At 43.7% G+C, this 27,770-nt stretch overlaps 1 protein-coding gene across 1 annotated transcript in view; it reads left to right on the forward strand.

Annotated features, from left to right (window-relative positions):
* LOC119660387 (relaxin receptor 1) overlaps positions 1 to 27,007 on the forward strand; it is a 93,962-nt gene extending 66,955 nt beyond the window's left edge. Inside the window, exons 4-11 of the mRNA XM_038068911.1 lie at positions 1,212 to 1,288; positions 1,419 to 1,703; positions 1,937 to 2,008; positions 9,929 to 10,000; positions 20,416 to 20,487; positions 25,338 to 26,326; positions 26,395 to 26,562; positions 26,672 to 27,007. Coding sequence (XP_037924839.1) covers positions 1,212 to 1,288; positions 1,419 to 1,703; positions 1,937 to 2,008; positions 9,929 to 10,000; positions 20,416 to 20,487; positions 25,338 to 26,326; positions 26,395 to 26,562; positions 26,672 to 26,739 — 1,803 coding nt within the window. The 3' untranslated portion in view covers positions 26,740 to 27,007. The remainder of the gene's footprint in view (positions 1 to 1,211; positions 1,289 to 1,418; positions 1,704 to 1,936; positions 2,009 to 9,928; positions 10,001 to 20,415; positions 20,488 to 25,337; positions 26,327 to 26,394; positions 26,563 to 26,671) is intronic.
* Positions 27,008 to 27,770: the final 763 nt, after the last annotated feature.

Raw genomic sequence — 27,770 nt, forward strand, 5'->3', positions numbered from 1 at the left:
GTGAGATAAGGTGGAGTAAAAGAATTTGCGCTGTAAATTAGCCACACTGTAAAGAACTGTGTGTCCGGGCTATTACCGGGTGCCAGGAGCACTACATCCGGCGCAGCTATGTATGCATTACTCAATTTGCAGTCCTTGGATTTATTTATTCAGAGTACTGCAATGCGAGGAGCTCATAGACTAATTCGATTGGATATACAGGGAAACAATGGACGTGAGGTGCAAGGTATTGGAAAAGCTATTGGAAGAACTCAATCCAGGTTTTTTCTGATTCTCGGATATCCATACATCTATTTGGTAGAAGATATGAGGTTATCTTGCAAAGCAGAGAAAACTGGGACAGAACAGAAGAATGATTGTCAGGATATTCTGACGTCTTCGACACTGATGACTCAAAAACTAAACAGGGTTCTGGAGCAGAAGTCTATCCTATCTAATAAAAAAGAATAATGGGCTTTTCCCTAGGGACAAAGCTAAAGGTTAAAATGTATGCGATCCTAAAGGTGGCAACCTGAATGATTGACGAGCGGTTGAAGGCAGGCGCATCATGATCTGTAACGATAATCAAGCTGCATTGAAGGTGTTGTGCAGTCTTTTGATCACTTGAAAAATCGTTCAGGAATACAGAAACCCTTTAAATTCTATTTCTTGATTCAATACGATGAGACTGCTTGAGCCCTACCTGGTCATTGTGGTGTAGAGGGGGAAATGGAATCTAAGGATGCCTTAGCAAAAGAGGGTTCAATTTCCCCCATTGCTGGACTGGAACCAGCAATTGGGATGTCAGTAGCATTGGGTAATGCTTCAGTCAAAAAATAATGAACTTTTCCTGTCAAAACCAAACAAACATACTTCAAAGTTTATCCTCTCGGAAAGCAGGAAGACTTGCAGAAATTTTATAGGCATTCTGACTTGACATAATTCACTAACTGGGCACATGTTCCAAATATGGATTCTTCAAGATGATACGTGTCCATTCTATAATGAGGAAACGGGATCCACGGAACATTTTCTATGTGTCTGTCCCAGCTGTGGATGTATCAGGCATCAGATTTTTGGCGCTGAATTACTCCAACTGCAGCAGGTAGCATCGCATCCACTAATGGAAATCCTGCCAAACATTGTCATTTTGACTTTACTAAGTTACCATACTTTCACATGCCCTGTTAACAGCATTTCTCATTTTCTTTCTTCTTCATGACTTCCAACAGGTTACTTACTTGCATCTTGTAGGGAATAATTTAACATTACGGAAAGATTCTTTCCAAGGATTCAATCTAGTCTATCTGTAAGTATTTTATGGACATACATTAAGAAATTTTATCTGAAATGAATGCATTATTAGAAACTTTTTCTTTTCTAACTATTAACGACATTTGCACTTTCCCACAAATTTTCTCTTTTTCAAAAAAAAACAGAAACTTACGAAGTAACAACATATCAACGCTGCCATCAGGGATTTTCTCAGGACTAAGTCGTCTGCAGAAGCTCTTTTTAGGTTTCAATCGAATACATAAGTTACCAACAGGAGTATTTAAAGGACTCTCATCGTTAAATTGGCTGTTCATCAATTCTAATGGATTGCACAAGTTCTCGCTGAGGGCGCTCAAGGAATTGAACAATCTACACTGGCTCAATCTCTCGCAGAATCACTTATTGCTGAAAAACGAAGAATTTCCACAACTGGAAAATCTCGTTGAACTGTAAGTATCTTTCTCTTGAAGGGAGGTGAAACTTCTCAATGCTGTTACCCCGATATTTCTTTCAAGACTTAGTTCTTACTATGCGTGGTCGGACTTTGATGATTTAAGATAGAGGATTTATACCAGACCACAAAGTAGAGACTCCCCTTATGCTGCACGGATGTTGTAATAGTTTCCGCCCGGTTTCTTATTTTTCCTTTTATTTCCATTTTTCTATTTGTGCAAATCTAAAGGACATTGGACCATAATGATATTGTTGAGGTATCGGAGAGTCTATTTTTGCAGCTAAGCGAATTGCAATTGTTGTAAGTAGAGAAATTTACTGATAGAATTCAATCGATTGTGTGGATGTGCATCTGAGTGGAAGGGATTGTTTGAAATTGATTATGTGTTTGTTTTTACGAAATAAAATGCTTTTCTTGGGATATAAAGATATTTTGCATTCACCGAATGGAAAAGGATATAATTCCTTGAGAACACTGGGTTCAAATTGATCACAAGGAAGAATTAGTCTACCGAGGGCATTTACGTAGCACTTCTAGGTCGACAACTCATGGCACTTTTAATTTTTTCATAAAGTAAATATGAATGTATATATTCAAAAAAAAGCCTTATTAGTTGGGGCTTAGTAATACACTCTAAGTCATTCCTGCTTGTCGTATGAGGCGACTAAAAGGGATACAAATTTATGGGCTAGCGACCTGCAAATTTTGAAACTATATTGCTACCAAAACGTTAACAATGTCTCGGATGGGAAATGACCTCAAGGGTATGAACTTTGGCTATCGAACACGGATTATGATTGGTGTCTGGAATGTGCGTACGCTCCTCGACAACATTAGTGAAGATCTGCAGAATGTTCGCTTTCCCCAACATGAGCAGGAATTCCAACAATATGAGCTGAACATCCTGGACATAAGCGAAGTAAGATGGTGGGACTGTGGAGAGTACACCTGTCCCTCTTCCGAACCTGTACTTTTATACCAACTGGTAGACGCGAAGTCAGTGTCGGTTTTTCAAAAACAAAAAAAAAATACCGAAATTCCACGCAACTGAACGGGAAGTAACTTATTTTGAAAATCCGACTTCCGTGTCGAACGCTTGGCCTTATCTAAGGAGACCGGTGAGCAATTCTTTGAAGCTTCAAATGCATTCTTTATCTCAGAGACGATTCTAAGACCATTATCGATTGTACCATGCTTCCCTTAAAAGCCAAATTGGCGCTGACCAATTGCTGTCTGTTTGTCTTTTTGTCATGGATGGAGGTGGAAATCTTGCAAAAAACTGTCGCGCCAGGTTGCAGCAGCATGTGGGATTCTCACCTATTAAAACCACCCCACTTTCTCCTTCTTTCTTCCCTGCGGAACCGTAGCAAAGCATTACTTCGTGGGGTCGACTGCACTTTAAGAGATCAAGCCTTCTGTTCTTCACGTCCTCCTTGCGCGCTCCGCTCTTCCAACTTCCTCCTGTATTCTTTACATTGCATAGTACACCGTACACCAGTTTCTCTCCGACTTCAACATTTCCCCGACAATATTCTGCAGGCTTAGGTTGTTTTTCAGGGAGTTTTCCAACCTCCTCCTCTCTGGGGAAAATCGTGGACAGTGAAATATAACATGCTCCGGGTCCCCAGCCTGAATTGGTGCAGATACTTCCTGTAACCATCATGTCCTGACAGGAATTGCGTCAGATGGTAGAGTTAATCTCGCCGTGTCGTCGCTGGACCCACTCTTCAATACGAGGAATCAAAGTATGGATCTAGCGACCCCTCTACGGGTCGACCAACCGTTGCTGTCCCTCCTCCAGCGACTCTCACCTTGCCGACTTTCGGTATTCTGCATCCTTTTCAGGAGAATTGATTTTCCTTTTCTCGTACAGGCAGCGTGTCTCACTTGCCAGAATGTCTATCCGGATCATTACCGCACTAACACACGCTGCGTCGCCTTATATTGTTCTGGAGGCGCTGCACACCCTTAGCGTCACTAAGCAGTAAGTCATATTTACCCTCCTCCGATTACTCTCACACGCTAGTGCTTCCTCCCAAGCTGGTGCCGCGTATAATAGTGTGGGGCGAACCACTCCGGCCACAAGTAATCTGCGACTGTATCTTGGGGCTCGAAAGTCAGGCATCATCCGCGCTAATGATATGCTGATATTTGCCACTTTCTCACAGGCATAGTCCAAGTATCCCTTGAAATTGATTTTAGAGTCAATCATCACCCCTAGGTATTCGATAATCGGTTTCGAAGTGATGATGTGACCACCAACATGAGCATTAACCGTGTTCCCCTTCCCACAGTTGGTAATCAAAACCGCCTCCGTTTTTTGTTCCACAAGGTCAAGCTGAACCATCTTCAGCCACGCTTTTATGGCGCTAATGCTTTCGTTAGCGAGCATTTTAACGTCTTCAGGTTGTTTCGCGACGACAACCACAGCTAGATTATCTACGAAACCCATTATCGTGGCCTCCTTTGGCACTCCTCCTTTGTACATGACGTTCCACAGGAGAGGACCCAACACTGAGCCCTGTGGTACTCCTACGGTGACGCTGTATTACTTGGATCCCTCATCCGTGTAGTTCCAAAGTGTCCTCTCCGAAAGGTAACTGTCGAGGAGTTAAGTCAAATAACGAGGGACACCAGTTTTAGTCAGTGAAGTTTTTATCCACTCCCAACTTGCGGAATTGAATGCGTTTTTGATGTCCAACTTCACCACGGCTCAGCATTTTTTAGACGACATCGCGTCTCGAGCCAGCTTCAAAGCAACATCTGCGGCGTCGATCGTTGAGTGGTTTTATCAAAATCCAAATTGTTGCTCCGATAGTCCATTTTTATATTCAATAATAGGGAGCAGACAATTATAGATGACCCTTTTAAGCATCTTTCCTGCCGTGTCTATGAGGCAATCGGTCGGTATGATGATGGGTATCCTGGGTGCTTATTCGGCTTCAGGAGCAAAACAAGTTTTCGCCTCTTCCACCGGTCAGAGAAAACTCCTCCTATCATGCATGTTTCAAAAACACTGATAAACCAGAAGAGCTCTATTGGGAACAGCGTCCAGACCGGGTGCTTTGTTATCACCAATTCTGCGACAAATTTGGGCAAGTTCCTCCTCAGTTACCGGTGGTATGGTGTAGATGCCCAATACCTGCTTGTGTTCATTACGCTCCCTTTTATCCGGGGGGAAGAGTGCCATCACGATATCGAGCAGAAGATGCGGGCAGGTCATTTGTTGTGTTCGCCCTCTTATCTTCTTCATAACTATCCTATAGGCTGTTCCACAGGGGCTTTGGTCTGCCTCTGCGTAAAGTTTTTTGAAGCAATCTCGCTTGCTGGTCCGTATAGCTTGCGTAAGCCTACCTCGAAGGTTCACATATCCTTGCCGTTTCTCGTCGAAGTCCCGTCTTCCTTTAGATCGTTGGCAGAAACTTCTAGCTCGGAAACATGCATCCCGTAACTCCGCGATCCCTTCATTCGACCAATATTTTGAGCGCCTTTTTGCGAGGACTCGGCATAGCAGCGTCGCATGCTCTCGTTATGCATCTCTTTAGTTGCTCTCCTTTTTCTGCAGCTTCACCACCGGGATTTTGGCCTCCAAATAGCATCTCTATGAATGCATCCTCTTCAAACTATTTCACGGATCAGCACCGGTTTCCAGCTCCGCGGAAACGCACATCGCCGCATGGCCCATATTCGATCTGGAGGAAAACTGCTTGGTGGTCGCTGTGAGTATAATGCTCACTAGTAAACCATACCATTCTCCACGCCAATGTGGTACTCACATATGTCAGATCGACTACTGAGCGCGACCCTGTCCCACGAAAAGTGGAAACATTTCTCGTATTGGCAAGCACCAAGTCTAGCTCCGCGAAAGCTTCGAGCAGGACACGGCCCCTTGTGTTCGTAATGCGATTGCTCCAATCCACGGCCCATGCGTTCAAAACACCCGCTATAATCTTGGGGTGTCGACTTCTTGCATCCGAGACTAGCATACCTAGCATCTTATTTTCGAAGAGATCGTGTTTAGTTAGTTTTTAGTTTAGTTTACGGAAGGGAGCCCCAGCTCCGAGCACTCAGCCCGTTGTTAAGCCCATTGTACTATCCCCGTAAATCACCTATTGACTCCCCGCCTACGGCATTCGCAGGCTTTAGCGAATCTGAGAACATTCTCCAGAGGCAGAGAGTGTGCAGATTCTTCATTGAAGAATACCTTGCCAAGGTGTCTTCGTCTGAGATCCTCTCCGGCCGTCTCCTCCTCCTCCTCACATTGGCTGCACATAGCCGGAATTACCATCCCAATCTCTTCCATATGGTAGTTTAAGGAGCAGTGTCCCCTTAAAAGCTCTACTAGGGTATTCATGTCCCCCTTCTTAAGGGACAACAAAAATGTTGCTCTAGTGACTCCAGGCTTTTTCACAAAGATTTTCGCCTGCTGACAATAGTTCAAATTTCTCCTCGCGTGAGTCCTTGCAATTTCACCCTTCAGAGTAGACTTGTCAGTGGATAGCCGGATTCCAAAAGCTGGTTCTGGCCCCACTATTGTGGATCCAGATCCTCAGCGAGCCAGTTTTCAGCCTCCTCATTACCAGCTACGTTTGAGAGCCTCGGCACCCACATCGCGAATGTTTTGTTCAGTCGGCCAAGTTTCAGCAGCACCTGTCATCACTCCACACCAACTGGCTTGATATGTCGTTGCTGTTTGTGCTGATAATGCTACCTGACTATCCGTACAGATTCGAATGGTGCGACCCCTCCATTTTTGTCGTAGACATTCTTCTACTGCCAATGAAATGGCATATATCAGCTTCCTGCTGTTAGCAAAGTTCAGTCTCGGCCATCAGATAATGTATGCATACATTAAAATGGGTTTTATTATAGATGCATACATCCAATGTATCAGTTTTGGTGAAAGTCCACAGGTCTTAGCTATCACATTCCTACAGCACCAGAGCAATATACAGGATTTCTGATATTGTTCCTGGATATAGTGCTTCCACGTTAAGTTGGTGTCGGAATGTACTCCTAATTATTTGACTGTTTGTGCCAGTTGGATTTCCGCCCCTGCTAAGGTGACTAGCGTATAGCTGTCCCACCTGACTTTCCTAGCCAACATAAATAGTCCAGTCTTCCTAGCGTTCACCGTGAGCCCATTGCGGAGGCACCAACTGTGGATTTCATTCAGACTTGCATTCAATCGGTCACATACTGTGTCCACAAACTTGCCGGTAATTATTAGGGCTAGGTCGTCTGCAAATGCTTGCGCGAAGACTTTTTGTCCTCTAGGAGGCACAGCAGGGTATCTATTACCAAGAGCTATAATAGTTGAGAGAGAACCCCTAAGACATCCTGCTTCAATAGGCTTCTGGTCAACCGATATGTGGATTTTTCTCCACTCTAGCATGTGAAGGATCCAACTGATTAACAGCGATTTGATTCCATGCTGCCTTTCCGCATCACAAATTACCGCGAATGAGGCATAATTGAAGGCATCTTCGATGTCCATGAATGCACCTGAGAAGTATTCTTTGTCGAACATCGCCATCTCAATTTTTGCCGTGGGTTCATGGAGTGCTGTCTCCGTGGATTTGCCTTTCTGGTAGCCGTGTTGCCTATGGTAAAGTGGCCACTTAGCAATGTGTGTATACCTTATGAAACGATTTACTAGTCTTTCTAGTCCTTTTAGTAGAAAGGAGATTAGACTGATCGGTCGGAAACTTTTTGCGTCTGTATAGGTGGGTTTCCCGGGTAGGTGAATGAATAACACCTTCGCATCACGCCAGTTAATTGGACTATTAGCGTGTGGTAGGCATGCGCGATATATATTCCGAATATGTAGACCCAGAGCATCCATTCCCCTTATTACTAGCGCAGGAAGGATACCATTTGGACCTGCAGACTTGTATCTATTATATGTATAGAGTTAAATGCCCATTTTACTCGCTCTAGTGATATTTTTTTGCATGCCAGGTTCCAGTCTCTCGGTTGAGGGCTGTATGCACCTGTCGGCTCCAAGATTAGATTTTGGATACTTCCTGGGAAGTGCACTTCAAGTAAATGGCCGTTTCTTCAGCGCTTTCTTTGTACCTCCCGTTCTGTAAACGTAAATAACCCAATTTCTGGTTACGTTCTTTAAACAGAATCCGCTTCAGTTTTGAGGCTGCCTCAAGAGAGTTAGTCTCTTCGCAAAAGTGTCTTCATGATGATCGTTTAGCCGATCTTATAATCTTCTCTTCCATGCTCATTACGAAATCAATGTGTCTGTGATCCGAGAGTGTGATATCGTTTGATACTCTCCGACAGGAGCCGCGATGTCAGCGGATGCGACCGTGATGTCGATGACCTCTCGCCTGATCCCGTTGAAGAAAATGAGTTCATTACCTAAATTAAGGATCTGCAAGTCGGTTCCGTTGACATGACATCCTGCTATTACCCCCTTACCACTACTTTTGGCATATTGGATAGCTCTGATGAATGTTCCAGTGGGAACGTCTTCTGCGTCATAAGGGAAATACGCAGAGTACCATAGTATTTCTTTATCTCACTGTTCACTTTTTATGGTTAGTTTAGCCGATGTGGTGTCGCCATCACATAGGTCTTTAACCAAATTGAGCTGGAAGTCTTTTGAGATTACCATGCAAGAGTGGGGTCAATCACTTTCATTGGCATACAATAGGTCAGCATGTTGGAAGTTTAGGCCCCTGACTATCCCACCAACAACCCACGGTTCTTGTATGAGGTATATAAAAGTCTTGCCGCTATTGTTCCGACGACTGATAAGTGCAGTCGCCGCTTTGCAATGCTGCAAATTTATTTGGGAAATGTGGGCCCTCATCTAGGTTTGAGATGAAGATACCGAGAGCTGCACGTCCCCTTAAATGGTTTTAGGAGCCGACACGACGTTCCCTAGCCCGTAGTAGCGTCGGCAACCGGATTTTTCCCGAACTTTCTTAACATCGGGTTCGGGAACGCCGATAGTGAGAAAAGTTTCCGGCCTATCGGTTCTTTCTCCTGTTTTGTTGCCTAGCAGAATCCAGGGGGAAGTGTTGAGCTTATTGTGCACACCAAGTTGTTCTAGAAGCCCATCACCATTCCGCTCTTCTTCTGGAAGCCAGAGGAAGCATTTTTTTAACGATGGTAGCTCAGAGACACTTTCCAGGGTTCGTCGCGCACCCTCCAACATACAGAGATCGTGTAGTGAAATTACAATAAACGAGTGGAGCAAACCTTATGGAGGATCTAAAAATTTGCGAATATACATACCGACCTACTTGCGATCTGGGTATACATTCTGCAGATTTTATCTGGTAGCAGTTACGCCTATTTTATACTAATACTGCTTTTTCCTGAAGGGTTCATAGGTATCATGCGCAATGATTTTAAAGCTGGGATCTTTCGTTTCGATTTTATATTTTTTAGTAGTAAGAGTATCTGCATACGCTGGATGGCAATTTAAAAGCCTCGCTATTGCATCTAGATCAGGCATTTGATAGAGCCAAATGGCGAAATCGATCACGATGAGCCGACCCCGCTTGTGAACAGGACAAAGGCTGAAGAAAAAGGAGTAGTCAGAGTATCTGCAGTATTTTAGTGTCACAGAAAATTACATCTAATTAGTAACCTGATTAAGCAGTGACCTTCCGAATATAGTTTTTATATGTTTTGCTCATCCTGGACCTCAATGTCTATTCCATTCAATTATGTGAAGAAAATATATCATTAAGAGGAACATCCTGTTTGTCTCGAAACAGAGAAGCTGGAAGACCCGATTGGTAACAAGAGGACCGACTTACAATGTCTCAAGGGATATCCTTTCCAGAGTATGTCGTACTCTATATCTATATGTGTGTATGGATAAGTAAGCAGAAATCAGTTTTCCTCTGCTAGAATCCATTCAATAAATCACTTTACTTTCCTTCGACACTATCACTCACTCCTCCCCATTCATATTCCCTCTATTAGGTTGGACGTATCTTAGTTATGGCGGATAGCAGATTCTCCCCAGACTTGTCTACTATTCTACAGTTTATTTGTGATCCTATTTGTCGTTTTGTGACACTATTCCTTTAATCTAGTTGGTAGTGAGTGTGTGTGTTAGGTGCGGCGTGTTGTGTAGCATATAAATTGGAAGTGGACAAAATAGAAAAAGTATTAATCATAATTTGATTTTTTCTCGATACACACATGTACTGGATGCACTTTGAACCATGAAATGATGTGGACATAAAGGAGTTTGACTCACAACCGGATCAAGACAGTACACCCACGAGCTTTCACTGAACTGCGAAAATTGCGAGAACTGTAAGTACTGAAAAGAATCTAGAGGTACTTAACCATAGTATATACAATATGAAGAAGCATAGATACATCTGAAAAGAAAAGCAAACATTAATCCCATTGTCTCCTGGTATTTAGTTTTACTGTTGTTTTACACTTCTTTTATTCGGACAGATATTTTACGTTTGTCTGCCGATTGTCTGGAGTTGGACATTGTCTTCCTTGCGAACAGCTTCTAATTCTTCTTAACTAAGTTTGAGATAATGAAATATAATTCATTTTTCGATGAGATTTATGGAGCAGACTATACCCTTCTGCCGGAGCAGATGCGACAGTTTTTATGCATAAAACACAATCAGATATGATACCCTCTCCAACGGGGGTGAATAATGTATGTGTCGTCATGAATTAAGCTCTGGTTTCAATGAATTTTCTTGCAGACCCAACAGGACGTGTCTGCTAAATGAGTTGCATAAATTTTCTCTGGAGCTTGTGGTAGTTTCTTGAAATTCATTTCGACTTTTATTACCAAATCTGATTTGTACAGTAAGCTCTAATCTGATGTTTTGTTAAATTTTTTTGTTTGATGACTTAGCTTTCCTTCCTCTTCACTAATTCGACATATCAAATCGGTCCTCGGCTACAAAATGGTTTTTGTTTGTTTAGGGTAGGTGAATGCATTTATGCGCGCAGTGTTAGACTCCCGGTTCGGTACGTCATCGGGCTACTAACTAAACCCCTCCCCATCGTCAGAGAGCTAGTCTGGAACCATTTGTCATATTACATCGGGCTAGTCCCCGAAATCTCCCGTCCTGCGAAGTCTTCAAATCAGGAAATTCCTTTCACCAACGGGAGGGGAGAGGATGAAGGGAACTGTCAGTTCAAGAAATCCCCTGCGGTCCGGCTGCTCCACCGGTCGGGGTTTATCTTCTTAGAAACGAGAAGGACCCGAACGTAACGGGCAACACGGCACCACCTGTCAGCACTCCCTAGCATCTGTTCGACAATACTGTCTGGAGAGAGATCCCCTGTGTTTAAATAGAGCTGCTGATGAACCCCATCCTACCTTCAACGAGAAAAAAAGTGTGAAGGGCGTCGTCCACAGCTCCATTGCAAAACCTCCATGCCCACTTAAAAATTGGGTAAGGAAATAGTCAGTCTCATCATACTTCCTATTCAGCCACGGGCCTAAGTTGACGATGAGTCGCGCAGTTAATCGGCCTTTAGTTTCATTTTGCCAAGAGAGCTGCCACTCGTCTCGGGTGCGTTGCCGTTCTTCATGAGCAACAACCTCCCTTGGCTCATCTCCCTTGCGCTTGTATTTGGCTTGACGCTCCTTAGCAAGAAGGGCAACGGGGATCATTCCCGCAATAACCATCACGGCCGGTTAGAGACAAAGCGGACGCTACCTGCAAAGCTGCTCGTCTCTGTACTTGCGCGAGACGTTTACGATATACCTCCTTGCCAAAAGCGTCAGCCCATACCTCTGCGCCGTAGAGCAGAACAGATTGCGTTGAACTCATCTGGAGACGTCGCCTGGTAGACGTAGGACCCCCAATGCATGCATTAGCCTACTTAACACCGAAACTCCAGCTGCAGCCTTGTTCGCTGCTGCTTTGAGTTAGCCCGAGGTACTTTACCGCTAGTTTTGACTCGATTATCAACTCGCCGAACGATATAGGAGGCAGGGTCGGAATTCTCCTTTTAGTCAGCATGACAACTTCGATTTTTTTCAGTGCAAGGTTGAAACCATGAGTAGTTATCCATCCGCTTACCCGTCGCATCAATATGCCGAGTCTGCTTTGCGCCTGTTCGACAGTATGTCCACCAACAATCGGCGCGACATCATCTGCATCTGACCAAGCGCGACTCTTCTGGCATGTTGAGTTTAAGTAGACTGTCATAGGTAGCGTTTTACAGGTCCGGCCCTAGGATGGATCCCTGTGCTATTCCTGACGTGGCCTCCATCCACCTTTGACCCTCTAGTGTTTCATAGAGCAGGGAGCGGTTCCTCAGATAGTCCCTCAATATCCGTACGAAATAGTTCGGCACGAGGAAAGTTTTGTCTAGTCTTTATATTTTACTGAATTAGAGGCGCTTCTGACGTCAAGCGTTACGAGGAGCACCACCCGTCGAGTTCGGCGGCTATGGGCCTCCGCTCGTCGAACGGCATTCACGACTTGCATTACAGCATCAACTGTGGATCTCCCTGCTCTAAAATCAAACTGCCGGGGAGATAAATTTGCCGCAGGGCGTATCACTTCTGATGAGCTTTTCGAGCACTTTTCCAGCAGTGTCAAGTATACATAGTGGGCGGTATAAATACGGCAACTCGGGGTCGCCTTTCCCTTTGTGGAACAGCGCAAACCTCGCCATTTTCCAACGAGCAGGGAAAGTGCCCTCTTTCAGGCAAGCGTTGAATGTGCCGAGCAATAGGTCTGGCCGGTGTTAGAATACCAGTGTGGCGCGGCAGGATTCGCAGCATTCGAAATTTATTTCGAATGTTGCGAATGCGAACAAATAGATGGTGCGGAACTATCCACTTTCCAGAGCTCGCCACGGGAGTGGAGGACTGGCGAGAAAAGTGTGCCATGAGTTAGGGGCAGAAAAAAAAACACATGAAGGAGATAATAATTTTCTTCTGCCTCTAACGAGCAAATAGTCACTTCACTTTATCTTCATTCTTTAAATAAATTATTTAATAAAGTCTAATTGTTAAATCTATCGAGTATTGATTGTAAAAACCCAGTCTATGTTTCGGTGTACCTAAAAAGTGTGGTTTGCAAAGAATTGGACTATTAAAGTTAAACCAGTTTGTATGCCTCTGCTGGAGTACCATCGGGTCCTGGCGCCTTCTTGCTTTTCATAGAAAGGACTGCCTGTTCCAACTCTTTTATAGAGAAAAGTGGGGAGTCCTCTACGCTCTCCGCGCCGACGTCATCATCCCATACGGGGTGCGCAGGGAATAGTGCCCTTACAATGCGGCCCATCTGCTCGGCCTTAAGTGAACAAGGTTTCCGCAGAGCCCCGATATTTCGGGTTACCAGTTTGTAATCGAGTCCCTACGGGTCATTCACCTCGTCGACCAAATCCTGCTTGCAGCGAGCTTTGCTTTTGTTTATTGAGCTACGGAGTCTCCTTTTGGCTGATTTTTACTCCATCATTATAGTACATGCCTCCTCCCGGGCGCTTAGACGTTGTGTTAAGCGATTTCCACCAATACATAGAAGGTTTGCTATGTTTCGATGCCTTCCTGGCCATGGAGGCTCCGCAAGCCATCGTTATCGGGTTCATGACTGAATTTACAACAGTGTCCACTGCAGCGCCGCCGCCCCCTAGGAGTACCCTCCAGCGAGGCCCCACCTGTTCCAAAGGTTTCGATAAACCTCCCGGTGTTCAGTTTCGCGACGTTCCATGCACAGAAAGACCGTCGGGGTGGCGCACACCGAGAGTTTGTGTACACCACTTTGAAGGCAATCTATTGATGGTCGCTTGCCGAGAAGTCTTCCAGAACTCACCACCCACCCACCAGCGACACGAGAACGCGAAGATTACGTCTGGAATGCTTCCTTCGCAGCCCGGGCGCCGGAATGTTGGGGTGGATCCGGTGTTTAGAACTACCAGTCCTGCTCTTCCTGCCATTTCTAGAATTCGTTTGCCTCTATAGTCTGTGTGAGGCATGTCCCATTCAAGTTCCCTAGCAGTGAAGTCACCCCCGACCAGGATCCGCCCATCTGTGCCTAACATAGCGTCCTCCAAAGCATGAAGGCTTCCCTCGAAAGTCCGGCATCATCTCATTCGGCGCAAGATAGACACTAAAAAACGTTATCCCTGAACACCGAATCCAGACAAAGCCGTTCCCTCAGCCCTGGCTAAGAACCCTAAGGAGGGTGCCCTCCCGAACCCAGATGGCAGCGGTACCTGATATGTCAGGGTGCCATGAAACTGGGTCCTTGTCTTGGTACTGCTCACTGATGAGTACTAATTCAGCAGCGAACTGCGCTAGCAACTCGTGAGCGGTTGTACTCCGGTGCATATTGGTTTGTAGGATGCGAATCATGCTGACCGTGTCCTAGCTCTTTCCAATTCTGTTCTAAGGACTGGACAACACCCCGAGCCGCAGTGTGCGCAACGTTCTCATCAGTCGCGCCACGGTCCCTGCATAGGACGCAGCTGTCCTTTTCATTGCAGGTGTTCACTTTATGACCTGCCTGACCACATTTACGGCATGTTGCCTTTCCGAGCAGGCTGCTGATGTGCGTTCATAATCCAAAAATTTGTAAGATTTGGATGTGCGGCACGGATTCGTATCCTACTCATTATCCAACTAATTTACATTTTCCCGCTGTTTAGAAGCTTCCTCGCGTATTGCTCGGCAACTTCCGCCACAGCGAGTTTTTGGCCCCGGGAGTTCTCAAATGATACCAATCTGGGCATTGGTTACCTCCGGACATTCATGTTTGATGGATTCTTCTACCTCGTTCTTTTCTGTGAGGCAGTCAAGGTTTCGGATTTCCAGAGAACACGTGGGTTCCAGGCTGGAAACCAAAGCTTCTTCTCCCAGAATTCTTTTAACTGCTTCACAGAACGTAATTTTTTTTATTGTCTTCGGGCCTAGTTCCACTAGGACTCCACCACCCTTCGTTTTACGAATGGAAAACACTTCTGCTCCGTTATTTTGAGGTTTAATCTTGCAACGGATTTCACTGAGAACTTCCGCAAAAGTCTTGCCTTCCGTCGGCTTAATAAGCAGGGTTGATGGTCTAGTCCTCCTTCGCCTCCTCACCTTTTATTTTGGTGCTCCGTCCTTCGTGTTCGCCTTAATTTTAGGCAGAGATTTTTCTGATGGCGCGGTCTTCTGCAAGCTAAAGAAATCCTCTTCAGGGTTAGGGTCACCCTTCCATACATCGTTTAATCATACTGATTGAGAACCAGAACTACAAACAATTAATGATCATATCCAAAAAAACTTTAAAACCAAGTATTTAGTTTCTATTCCTTTTTGAAAATAAAGGAAAATAGGAGAGTATGTACGTGCTTGTTTTCAGCCCCATTAAAATTTGAATGTAAGTACTTCGCAAACACCTTATTTCTAACAAATTCCCGCTGCCAACATACAATATTCGCTGTCACGAATCGCTAATGTTTATGACGCAGAGGGTGGCTTTCAGGAGAATTACGGTATTGTAACCAATTAAATCCCTCCATTAGCCACAGAACACGCCAAGTACACATTATGCCTGTATTCCACTTGCTCGGAAATTATCGCATTAATTACTCAATTAATAGAGTGTAAATTGCAAAGAAAATTCAATTTTAAGCACCGAAATTCAAGTCCATTACGAAGTGCTCCTCATAAAGTGGTATCAGAAAATTTACGAGAAATTGGGCGCAGTCCAAAACAAACAAGTCAACAAACGAAATATTAAGCTCCCTTAATTACCACCCCAATCAACTTCTGTATCCTCCTATTAAGAAAATCTTGTCCTGGAAATCCCTGCAAACACAATTTCGGCTCATTCTATCGCCTCCGTTTTTCGGATGCTTGATACAACCAGAAAAATTCTCTTCTCGGCGATGGAATGTGAATTATTAATTCGAAAAGGCTGGCTGACCTATTGCGGGCAGGACTAAGCCATTGGCAATCTCTTGGGTTCGTAATCATTAACATTTTAGCGAAATAAGCAAAACATTTTTTCGTCAACCCCGTTAAGGGTGAGGGAACTAGATGACGGCATTCTGCGCGAAAAGCAGCATCATGAAAAGGTTATCTGGGGAAGGACTCATAGGAGGTGTTTGATGGGTGCGTACTTTCGGACAGGGATCAAACCCTTGTACAAATAATAGTCAATATTATGGCCCTACTTGTCGACACGTTGCAAACAAATTGCCCGGAATTAATTACGTTGGGAACGCTACTCAACTAGGGATTAAGTTTTGTTTAATAAATTTATCGTCAATAAACTCAATGACACGTACGTGCAGCTCCAGGACGGAATAACATTACGACGAAGTATGAAACGATGACGTGAATTCTATTCAGAAAGGATCCCTAGTTGGCACTAATGCCATGTCAAATAGGCTGACAAGCTTTCTCCCACTGATGATAGGAGCAATTGAAATATGTGAAGCTATTTCGAAGATGGTCAGAAAATGTAGGATTCGATGTGATTGGGTTTGTGCAGAAATATGGCCTTGGATTTCGTAGTTATTACGCTCCCCTTTTCGTAATTGTGACAAATTGATAATCGATTGGACTGTCATTAACTTTTACTGTACTGAAAAATTTACACAGGAATGGGGATGAATATTGTATTCAATATTGCATAGTGGCAATTTTTTTGGTCCTAAGGGGTCGAGGCCATAGAACTTTCAACTAACAGCGTATAGTGTTTGAAGTATAAATGGTACGTTCCCATTATCTGTGGTGTTTCATGGACCTAAGTATATTTTCAATACTCATTCGCAGTGTGAGCGGGTGCCTCAAAAAAGTAAAGAGAAAATGGGTGCGTGCTTTACATGCACAGAATCTCGGTGGGGCTCCAAAACGAATATTATGGATATGACGAGGGGAAAGTCACATGGAAAATGTAGGTGATGCCTTCTCAATATAATCTCGAGAGGTCGAGAACATGTTGAATTCCCAAATAAGGGCCGGAAAAATTGGATCACCATCGATGGCTTATGTAAGATTCGCTTAAGAAAGATATCCTTGCTCATTTGAAAAGCAGCTCCGCGCTAGTAGTTTGGAATAAAAGGCTACCAGAAGCGAGACGGGTGGGGTCCGTTTATCCAAAGAGTACCGGGCGTCTTTTCTGTTACGCACTTTCGGCTAAACCTAAACAGGCACAATAATTGTCAGCGACAGTGATCTGTCCAGAACTGAGCGATTTAAATATCTCGGGTCAACGCTATCAGCCAATTGAGAACTGCGTTATGAAATTGCTTCAGGCATTAACGCAACCTGTTCTGTGTCTCAATTCTAAAATTTACCGTAATGTTGTCCGTCCTGTCGCTCTCTATGGTTCTGAGTGTTGGTCGACTATAAAAAACAATGAACGGCGTCTTCCGGTAATGGGGGCGAAAATGTTGCGTTGGAATAGTGGCGTGACACGTTTTGATCACAACCGAAATGAGGATATCCGTGATCGTTATGGGGTTGCACCGGTCGTGGAAAAGTTGCGAGAGAGGCGTCTTCGATGGTATGGTCACGCAATTCGTGCTAACGAGAAGTCACTTGACAAGTTTGGTCTGAACATCGAAATCGATGGTAAACGACCAAAAGGCAGGCCGAAAAAACGGTGGCTTGATACGCTGGATGGGGATTTAAAAGCCTCAAGATTGCACCCAGATCAGACATTCGATAGAGCCAAATGGCAAAACCGATCATGACGAGCTGACCCCGCTTGTGAACGGGACAAAGGCTGAAGAAAAAGAAGAAAGTAGATAAAAATACTTTGAGTGCACTATATTACCCAGTTCCAACTGCTCCAACTTTGCAGCATGGTTTCCATTAAGGTGTTCGGGAATACTTAATCCCCTTCGACAAAGAAGCGTTGGCATCCTAAGCGACCACGTTGCAGTGAAGCAAGTCGCGCAACCGCGATTTCACGATTTTGTGCAGGTTAGTCCGAAAATACTCATGCTCACTGGCTGAACCAAAGTCTTGTGTATAAATTGCGCCGTGCATCTACTTTATTTGCTCTCCTAGGAATGTTGCCATGCATTTACGTATGATTTCTTTCCTGATATCACTAATACCGTTGGCTCTGAAACAGTGGACTCACCAAATTCCTAAGCATCAGCCCATACTTTGCAATCGTAGAGAAGGACGGATATAGAATCTCGAACATAAGCCATTAGCTGCTAATCGCAAACTTTTCAGCTATAGATTTGTCCGTGATACTCCGAATCTGCTTTAACTAGCTCATTATTGAGTATGCCTTTATGCCGAGATATTTTCCTGCTGGCGTTGTTGTGATCTCCTCAACTTGTACAGGAAGGGCGGTTGGTATCTTCCATGGAGGTCAGAAAGATCACTTCGGTTTCCTCCAGTTCTAAACAGAACCCGTGTCCAGTCATCCATTTGTTGACTCGTATTACCATTGCCAGTTTACGCTGAGTATGTTTGGTGGCGTCCGGCAAACTGGTGCCCCAAAATCATCCATGTATCTGCTTAGATGCGTTAGACTGGAATTTCTGAAATTTCGGAAGTTGCTCATCTTCGGCTCGAATCTCTCTCTGCTGTGAACACCCGGAAATAGACCCCGGCCATACATTTCGGCCACCTTTCGCAAGGAAGTGATTCAAGCAGTTCATGACTTAGCGCATCCAGGCATCAAGAAGACAAATCGGCTAGTCACCGAGAATATTTCTGATCCTCCAAGAATAAGGACGTCAACTCCTGGGCCAGAGAGTGCATCGCATGCCAGAACTGTAAGGTAAAAAGGCATGTAAAAAACGAAGTGGGCTCATTCCCACGCACTACCATGCAATTTCACACAATACACCTCGACATCGTACACCCTTTGCGAGACTCGCACGGTTTCAAGTATTGCCTCACAATAATCGACAGGTTTACACGGTGGTCTGAGCCAATACCTCTGAAGAACATTACGGCGCAATCTTGTCCCGAAGCCCTCTGTCTAGAGTGGATCCCTCACTTTGGTGTCCTTGCGGTGATTATCACTGACCAGGGAATACAATTTGAGTCTCCCCTTTTTTCGGAGTTAGGCAAATTCTTGGGATTCAAACGCCAGCAGACTACTGCATACCACCTGCAATCCAATGGGATGCTAGAGCATTGGCAACGGACGCTGAAATCCGCCATTATGGCCCGCAACGATCCGTCCTGGACACAAGTCTTGCCTCTCGTCCTACTTGGCCTCAGAACAACCTGCCGAGAGGAATTTGCTGCCAGCCCCGCCGAGTTGGTATACGGGGAGAATCCAAGGCTCCGCCTTAAAACCACACTCCCCACCCGACACACATCCGCACCTGCCTGCGCTCCCAAGGAACTCGACTCGTGCACGCACGTCCTAGTCAGGACGGATGCTGTCCGGAAGCCGCTGCAACCCCCATACAAAGGCCCGTACCGTGTTCTCGAGCGGGGAGAACATTTCTTCCAGATTGAGATCGGGGGACACAGAAGGGCTATCTCCTTGTCCAGGCTGAAGCCCGTTTGCGCCCCAAAGCAACGTCGCGTTCGCTTCGCCGAATAATGGGGAACACAGTTCCGGCTTCGGTCACTGAAACCCCTAGGTTTCATCTGGGGGCGGAGTGATGTAGCGCAGCAGGGTTAGCAACATTCAAAATAAATTTCGAAATAAATTTCGAATGTTGTTAATTCGACTGACAGATGCCACGACCGGTGCTCTCCGTGGCATATTCGAACTCGCCACGAGGCCGATTAAAAAGACTAGTAGGCCTTTGCCAACTATTTTGACATTATATTAAATAATTGAATAAGGATTAAGTTGTTAATCATGGACCGGACTGGTCGACTTCATTTGTATTTTATCTAAAACTAAAATAATAATTGTAAATAAAGGTTGTAAAATGAATAAAATGTTTTAATAAAATGATCATTGAAAATTAAAATTAATCGTTAAAAGTTAAAGCTACAAAATGAAACTTAATTGAATGTACCCACGTGGAAGTAAGTAAGCAAGATTTCCTGTTTGATGCGAAAAATAAAAATCTTTCATTGAATTGAAAGCAATTTAATCCTGTCAAGGAAATCGCTTCTTTAATCAAAGAACAAATTGCTACCCCCAATGCAAGCATATTTCAGCAACCACAAATGTGTTATGTCCATGCACCCACTGCCGGTGAAAGCATAAATTCGCTCCAATATCACGCTGTGAAAAAAATTGGTGATCGGACGAGTTTTCCCATTCCAGGATCCTTCTTGCGTCTACATTGTACATCCATCCGCATTATTTAAACCGAAGTCCTGCAGATTATTCAAATTACGAAGCCATTGAGCCGAGAAGACGATAGAGTAACTCCTTGTAAATTTGCTTGTGCACAGTCACAGATTTACCACCACATTGTCCAGTGCGTTCTCGTCGTTGCTCTCTCCTGTTTGATATCCTGTTCTCTGGGTAATCGTTTTTTAACAAGTCTTAAAGATGACGCTTATACGTAGGGAACAACTTTTTAATGTTCCGCTCTTCCATTTTGCCAATGAACTTTTTGACTGTAACGTTTTCACATTATGCGTTCAGTGAACTCGATCTGGTTTTTATACCCGCAATGGTATTAGCGTCCTCCTGGAACGCACGAACATTTTCTTGATCCTGCGACATTTTTGTTTATTTTCAAGTCAATGATGTAGCGAGAACTCTGTATTACTTGGTTAGCTGGTGAAAGAGAGTTCATATCTCCTTTGAAAACGATTACTTTCCTAATAATTTGCGTTTACTTTCCACTTCCAGACGACTCACGAAGAACCCATTGAAGACGCTCTCCGGTCAAGCATTCACCAACATGAAGAGCTTGGAGGCACTGTAAGTATTGACGGTTAAGCAAGATTAGACAGAAAACTTGAAAAGAGTTGGGTTTTGTGAAGGAGTGAATTGCATGCTTGCTCCCTTTGTAACTTGGTTAACATTTCAAGCCCCATTAAATCGCAAATCGACCCCCGCATTTCAGTGTATGATGCATGCATTGATGGGGATGATTTTTGCTGTAGATAGCGTGCGTTTCTTCCTTTTGGTAAAAAGCGAATTTAAGTTGAGAATGTGAAAAAGTCTCATAAATAATTCAACTATAGTTTTCGAAAAAAGTGTTAGAATACTACAAATTGACCAGAGATAGTACAAGAATCACAATGTGTTCTTGTAACATTTCTTTCGTAGATAATAAGGTATGGTGTTACCACTGAACATCAATCAACTTTTTTCATAATAGAACTCCTCACCTGGAAAAGAATCGTTAGTAAATATAGAAATTTCCCATGGTTTTCTTTTAGCTTTAAATATGTCTTCTAGCATCCGTTGTTTTCACGACGTATGAAGAATCTCACAAATTCTATTGCCCCGCTCTGGGGTTTGTTGAAGTTAGGCTCATCCATGCCAACAGCATAGCATGTGTTGGATTCCATTTACTCCCAAATTCCTCTTCATCTATTAGGAATCTTTTTCCTTCCATTTCCAAAAAATGCCGACTTCACGATTATGGTGAATGGGACGGCATTCATAGTTAAGGGGACGTTAACCAAGATGGGCCCAAATTGTAACAACCAACTAAAAATCCAGTAATAGAGCGAATCCAAGATGTGAAAAAAGTCCGGTACGCAAAAGCGCCTAGGCTTATCAACATGGCTGAAAATGCCACTGCCTCTGTTCAAATCACAAAAATCCAAACCTTTTGGTTAAAACCCTTCATTCCTCAAAACTATGTCTATATATATTCTAACATCATTATCAACATCGGCGCAACCGGTGTCCGATCTAGGCCTACCTTAATAAGGAACTTCAGATATTCCCATTTGCGCCGAGGTGCACCAATTCGTTATCCCTAAATGCCGTTTGGCATTCTGGCCTATGGCATGGCTCCATTTCAGGCAAAGTCTGTCTCGTCTTCTTTTTTACCATAGATATTGCCCTTATAGACTTTCCGGGCTGGCTCATCCTCATCCATACAGATTAAGTGACCCGCCCATCGTAACCTATTGAGCCGGATTTTATCCACAACCAGACGGTCATGGTATTGCTTCATCCTCGTATATGGGGCCAAAAATTGTTCGAAGGATTCTTCTCTCGAACGCGGCAAAGAGTTCGCAATTTTGTTTGTTTTTTGCGAAGAGCCCAACCCTCAGATTATAGTTTTGACCCTATGGTGAGACATTTCGAGCGGAACAGTTTTAGTAAGCTGAAATATGTTTTAGTAAGCTGAAATGCCAACAATCATGCGCGGATTCCATCGTCATAGCTGTTATCGGTTGTAATTTTCGACCTTAGATAGGAGGAGTTATCAGCAGTCACAAATTTGTAGTCTCCTAGGGTTATTAGTCTTGTTTGACCAGGGCGATTTGATGTTATTGGTTGGTTGGTTTTTGGTGCTAGCGCTGCCACCATGTATTTCGTCTTGCCCCTTTGGATGTGCAGCCCAAGATCTCGTGCCGCCTGCTCGATCTGGATGCAGGCAGTTTGTACGTCTCCAGTTGTTCTTTTCATAATGGGGGCATAGTCAACGTAGGCCAGTAGTTGGGGGGACTTAAAGATGATGGCGCCTCTCGTATTTATGTCAGCATCACGGATTACGTTTTCCAGGGCATCCCCTTGTCTTAGACTGTTATTGATGTTGAATGGTCTCGAGAGTGATTCTGCTGCTTTTATCTGGTTTTGTACATTGGTCAGGGTCAATTTAGTCAGTGTTATCAATTTCGGATACCGAATTCTCTCATGGCGGTTTACAGTTTCACCCTAGCTGGGGTATCATAGATGTCCTTATAGTCGACGAAAAGATCGTGCAACTGATGTCCACATTCCAGCAGTTTTTCTACTGCTTGTCCCAGATAGAAAATTTGATCTGTTACTGGTTCGCCTATAGTGAAGCCACTTTGGTATGGGCCAATGATTTTCTGGGCGTATGGGGCAACCCGACGTAGCAGGATAGCAGAAAATATCTTATAGACGGTACTCATCATCGTGATACCTCTATAATTGCTGCACTGTATGATATGTCCCTGTTTATGTATGAGGCAGATAATGCCTTGTTGCTAACTGTCACACATTGATTCATTGTTCTATACCGTGAGCATCATTTGATGAACCGCTTGATGTAATAGGTCGCATCCAATTCGGCTGTAATTCCGTCGGCTCTTGGCGACTTTTGATTTTTAAGTCGATGGATTGCATGGACTATTTCTTCTCTTCTCTTCAGTTGGTGGGTCCTCCAACTCGCAACTGCAAGCAGTTCATCAAAATACTCAACAAATCGTTCCAATATGCTCATTCGTCTCCGCAGGATAAGCATCGAGGTGCATAAGGCTTCATTCTGCCGACTTGTTAGTAAAACTTCCGCGCCTGGTGCGGTTGCTCCATGTACTTTTCGAGTACACAGATCTGTTAATTTCCCAGGCTTACTTTTCCGGCTGTGATTGTGAAGATCATTTGTTGATCTTCATCTCCAGGACATCTGTTAGCTGCGTTATTGTGGCATCAATTTCCCTCTTATAGGTGTTACAGAGAACTTGTTGTGGATAGCTTCAGTACTTACTTTAACCTGATTCTAAGAGGGATGTGTAGGTCGTATTGTAATTCGAGCTCGGTGCACCATGCCAACGGGATAGTGATCCGAGTCTATATTGGCCCCTTATATGTTCTGACATTCATCAAGACTTAGAGGTGGCAGCGTTCGATCAACAGGTAGTCAATTTGAAGTATCTTTGTGGACCGCTTTCAGAGCAAACTAGGTACTTCTAACAATCATTTCATGAGATACTACTAAGTGAATAATCCGCAGTTCCTTATCATTGGTATCCTTATGTAAGCTATGGGAGTCAACGTCTCGCCTGAATACGGATTCCGTTTCTACTTGGCTGTTAAAATAGTCAAATAGGATTTTGCACCTGGGACAGGCTTAGAGGGTCCGCTCAACTGCCTCGTAGAAAGTATCATTCTCCGACTCTGCAGCCTCCTCTGTAGGGGCATGGATGTTAATGAGGCTTATATTTCTAAATTCACCTCATAGGCTTATGTTCTCAAAGCCCATAACAGCAGGTTTTATTTTTTAGCAGACTAAGCAAACTACTCCGAGCACATGGTTCACTGGATGGCCACTATAATATATGGTGTAGTGGCTCCTCTCCAGAAAACTGGTCCATGTCCAACGTATCTCCTGCAACACTGTTATATCACCCCTATATTGGGACAAGGTATCGGCTAGCTGCTTGGTAGCTCCTCCTCTACACAGGAAGCGCACGTTCCATGAGAAAATGTGCAAATCTTTATTCCATTACCGGCTTCGTCATTGTGTTGTCAATCCAGTCCGAGGGTCCTTTTGTGGTTTCGTAACAAGTTGTTTTTCATGTAGGGTTGTCAGCCTACTCAACCTCCGACCTGAAGGACCAGTTGATATAATTTGTCCTGTTTTTAGGCGCAACTTTTCGTTAACAAAGAGCTCCCAGTGGTCACCATGTGGGGGTGGAGATATAGTTTGGTAGTAAAGGTGTTGGTGTTGGTTCAGCAGGCGTTTCCAAGGTTTTATGCTGCATCGTGGGTACCAATCCACGTTTCGCCCTGGGACCTGTACTACCCTCACTTTACTAGCCTCATTAACTACTCCTCATATCGTACGACTTTTTTGATGGTATCGCAAGTACCCTCAGAGATGTCAATATCATCACCGTATTGAATGTGTTGGCTACCAAAATAGAGAAGTTTATAGCCATTTTTATCGCGTTCGCATTCTATGTAGAAGCGTTTGGCACCACACCATTGGGTTTCTAGTAGAATGCAGATATCAATGCGTCTTTTCCGAAGGGCTCTTGCGAGTTCCTCGGTTTTTTCAGTAAAAAATAAAATATTTCGGGTGCAGACAGGTATTTGTTTTGCTTGAACTAATTTACTTTACTTTGAGGACTCTTCCCCGTCTCTAGGCAAGAGCGGGGCCCGTCCTACTAAGTCGGCAGAGGTGAACGCCCTAGCATTTTTCCGAGGTTTAGGACTCGATGCTGCTTTTAACGACATTGAATGCATTTTCTTGGTTGACCTGTCGCGGGACCTGTCACCAAGAGAGATCAGGTAGGATTTAGCATAGTGGAATAACTACAACTATAGTTTATTTATATCTTTCCCTGATCTAAGCATTTTATTTTTGTTTTACTGAGGATAGTACAAAATGCGTTTTCACAGTGAATAGTATAATATGCTTCCTGAAGGGCCTGTGAGACCTTATTCACAGTTGATATAGAGATAACAGTTCTTCCTTTCCGACGCACTTATTTTTGAATGTCCAATTTCTTTGAAGAACTTATAGAAAAAAGATACGTAACATAAGCAATTCTCTCATACTTTAATCTTGTTGGAGTTTCATTGCATATCTAGATATTGTAGGCAACACAGGACCGGTTTAGTCTACGGAAGTCATCGTCAATAAGACAATATTTCTTTAAGTTAAGTTAGTTTAAGTTACCTTAAAAATTCAACAAACTCCCATATTTTCTGTCATCAATCATATGAAGCAAATAGTCACGTATATTTTGACACAAAACCCATATTCAATTCAAAATTCGTACACACTCGAAGCAGTTGACGTTTTGAATTCTTCCACCAGCTGACACAGTCTGAACTAATGAACTACTCCTACGCCACCATATCCATAATGTTATGAATTGATCCTTTCGTTTCAGATATCTCGGAGAAACACAAGTCACCATAGACAGGAATTTGCTGGGCACAACGAACGTGTCCTATTTAAATTTGCATGGTATCGGATTCAACAACATCGACTTTCAAGTGGTAGGCAATATTCCCGCTCTGCAATATGTTGTCTACGACAAGTTCTATTTCTGCTCAATGACGCCGCACATTCAGAAATGCAAGCCAAACAGCGATGGGGTGTCCTCGTTTGAGGACCTTCTCTCCAAGCCGGTCCTCCGCTATTCGGCTTGGCTTATGGCAGGATTAACCTTCTTTGGCAATATCCTGGTTCTGTGGGGTAGATTCATATATCGGGACGAGAATCGTGCTGTGACAATGGTCATAAGGAATTTGGCCGTATCCGATATCCTTATGGGCTTTTATTTATCCGTAATCGGAATACAAGATGCCCGCTACCGTAGTCGCTATCATGAAGTTGCATTGGATTGGATTACTTCCTGGAGCTGTGCCGCTGCTGGAGTTCTTGCAGTCACATCATCTGAGGTGTCAATGTTAATTCTGGCGTTTATGTCCTTGGAACGATTTTTGTTAATTGCCGATCCGTTCGGCGGTCATAGGAGATTAAATTCCAGGAATGTGTGCTTCTGTTTACTATCGATTTGGTTGGTTGGAGGAACAATAGCCGTGGCACCGGTAATCCTTTGGCGATCTAGCACCAGATTTTACGGAGCTTATTCAGGAACGTGCTTCCCGCTGCATATTCAGGAACGTTATCCAGTTGGCTGGGAGTATTCGGCCTTTTTATTCTTGGGGTTGAATTTGTTTTTATTGATTATGATTGCCTTGCTGTACACGGCCTTGCTGTTCTCTATCTGGCGGACGAGGAGCAAAACACCACTCGCCATGCTGGATTGCGAATTTGCTGTGCGGTTTTTCTTCATCGTCCTGACTGATATGAGCTGCTGGGCTCCGATTATCACCATGAAGATTTGGGCTTTTATGAGCTATGATATTTCAGGTATTTTACGCAAAGTGATAAGAAATTATGAGCCGAAAATTAAGGGAATATTTTCTTTTCTGTAACAGACGACACTTATGCATGGTTGGTGGTATTCATTCTGCCATTGAATTCGGCAGTAAATCCACTGCTTTATACTTTCACAACTCCGAAATACAGGAATCAAGTTCTACTTAGGGGATGGCATAAATTCACCTCAAGGCGTCGAACTGAGGGGTCCGGAAACTCTAATCCAGGTAAAGAACAAAGTAAACATTCATTAACCTTAAAGGTTGCGTTGGTTTTGTCGAAACAATAATTCGAAATCAAAGCTAGTATTGACACTTGGACAATTTTTCATTTCAGATGAGTCTCAAGGAAAGATAATCCCACTCCTCTACCAAACGGCCAACAACAGCCAGTGGAAAGGCTAGCATACGTTAGAGTGCCAATCATTTTGAAGAAAACTTTGATATTGGAACCCCATTTACAACCTTTATATACAATACGATATGTAAACTTAATCTAACATTTTTAAACGCTCGAATTTTTAAAAATTCTTCAAAAGATATTTTTAGCCTAAAATGGGATGAAAGTCGGCGTTTTGTATCTTCATCCCAAATTTTAAGATAACAGGAAAACTACTATAGCTAAAAGTAACATTGAATGTGATGAAACGTATTCTATTTACATTTATGTATAATTTAAGGAGGTTTGAAACAAAGAAGGATAATTAAATGCTCCATGTTCTTATATCTAGTGGCGGCAACGGTGATTTCTCGATGACAAGGTGTTATTTTTGTAAATTTATGTGACAATAAAGATGTTACTCTTTGTACGTGTATCACTGATCTCTTTCCTTTAGAGGGCTTTAAAGTCGCTACCGGTCATAGAAACGAAATAATGAAATTTCAGGTACAGTCAAATAGAGGTGAAGAAAACAAAACAGGTACGTCGTGCTAACAATAAAGTGTAACCATTTGTTGGCACTTTGGGAAGTAGATGGGACACAATTATGCAGACCAACTGTTAAATAAGGTGATCAAAAGGTAGTATAGGTCCCAGGGAGAAACGTGGGTTGGTACCCACAATGAAGCGTAAAACCTGGGAAACGCCTGCTGAACCAACACCAACAACTCTACTACCAAACACTATCGCCACCTCCACGTGGTGACCACTGGGAGTTCTTCTTAACGAAAACCTGCAGACGGAGAAGGATGAAGGCGAGCCCCCCGCGTTTAAAAACAGGACAAATTGTACCAACTTGTCCTCCAGGTTTGGGGTTGGGTAGGGCTGACAACCCTACACGGAAAACTGAAGTTACGAAGCCACAAAACGAGCCTCGGACTGGACGGATAACAGAACGACGAAACCAGCAACGACAACAGAATAACGATTTGCGCATTTTTTCATAGAACGTGCACTCCCGGTATAGAGATGGAGCTACTAAGCAACTAGCCGATAC

The sequence above is a fragment of the Hermetia illucens genome, chromosome 6 (genome assembly GCF_905115235.1).
Source record: "Hermetia illucens chromosome 6, iHerIll2.2.curated.20191125, whole genome shotgun sequence".
Lineage (NCBI taxonomy): Eukaryota > Metazoa > Arthropoda > Insecta > Diptera > Stratiomyidae > Hermetia > Hermetia illucens.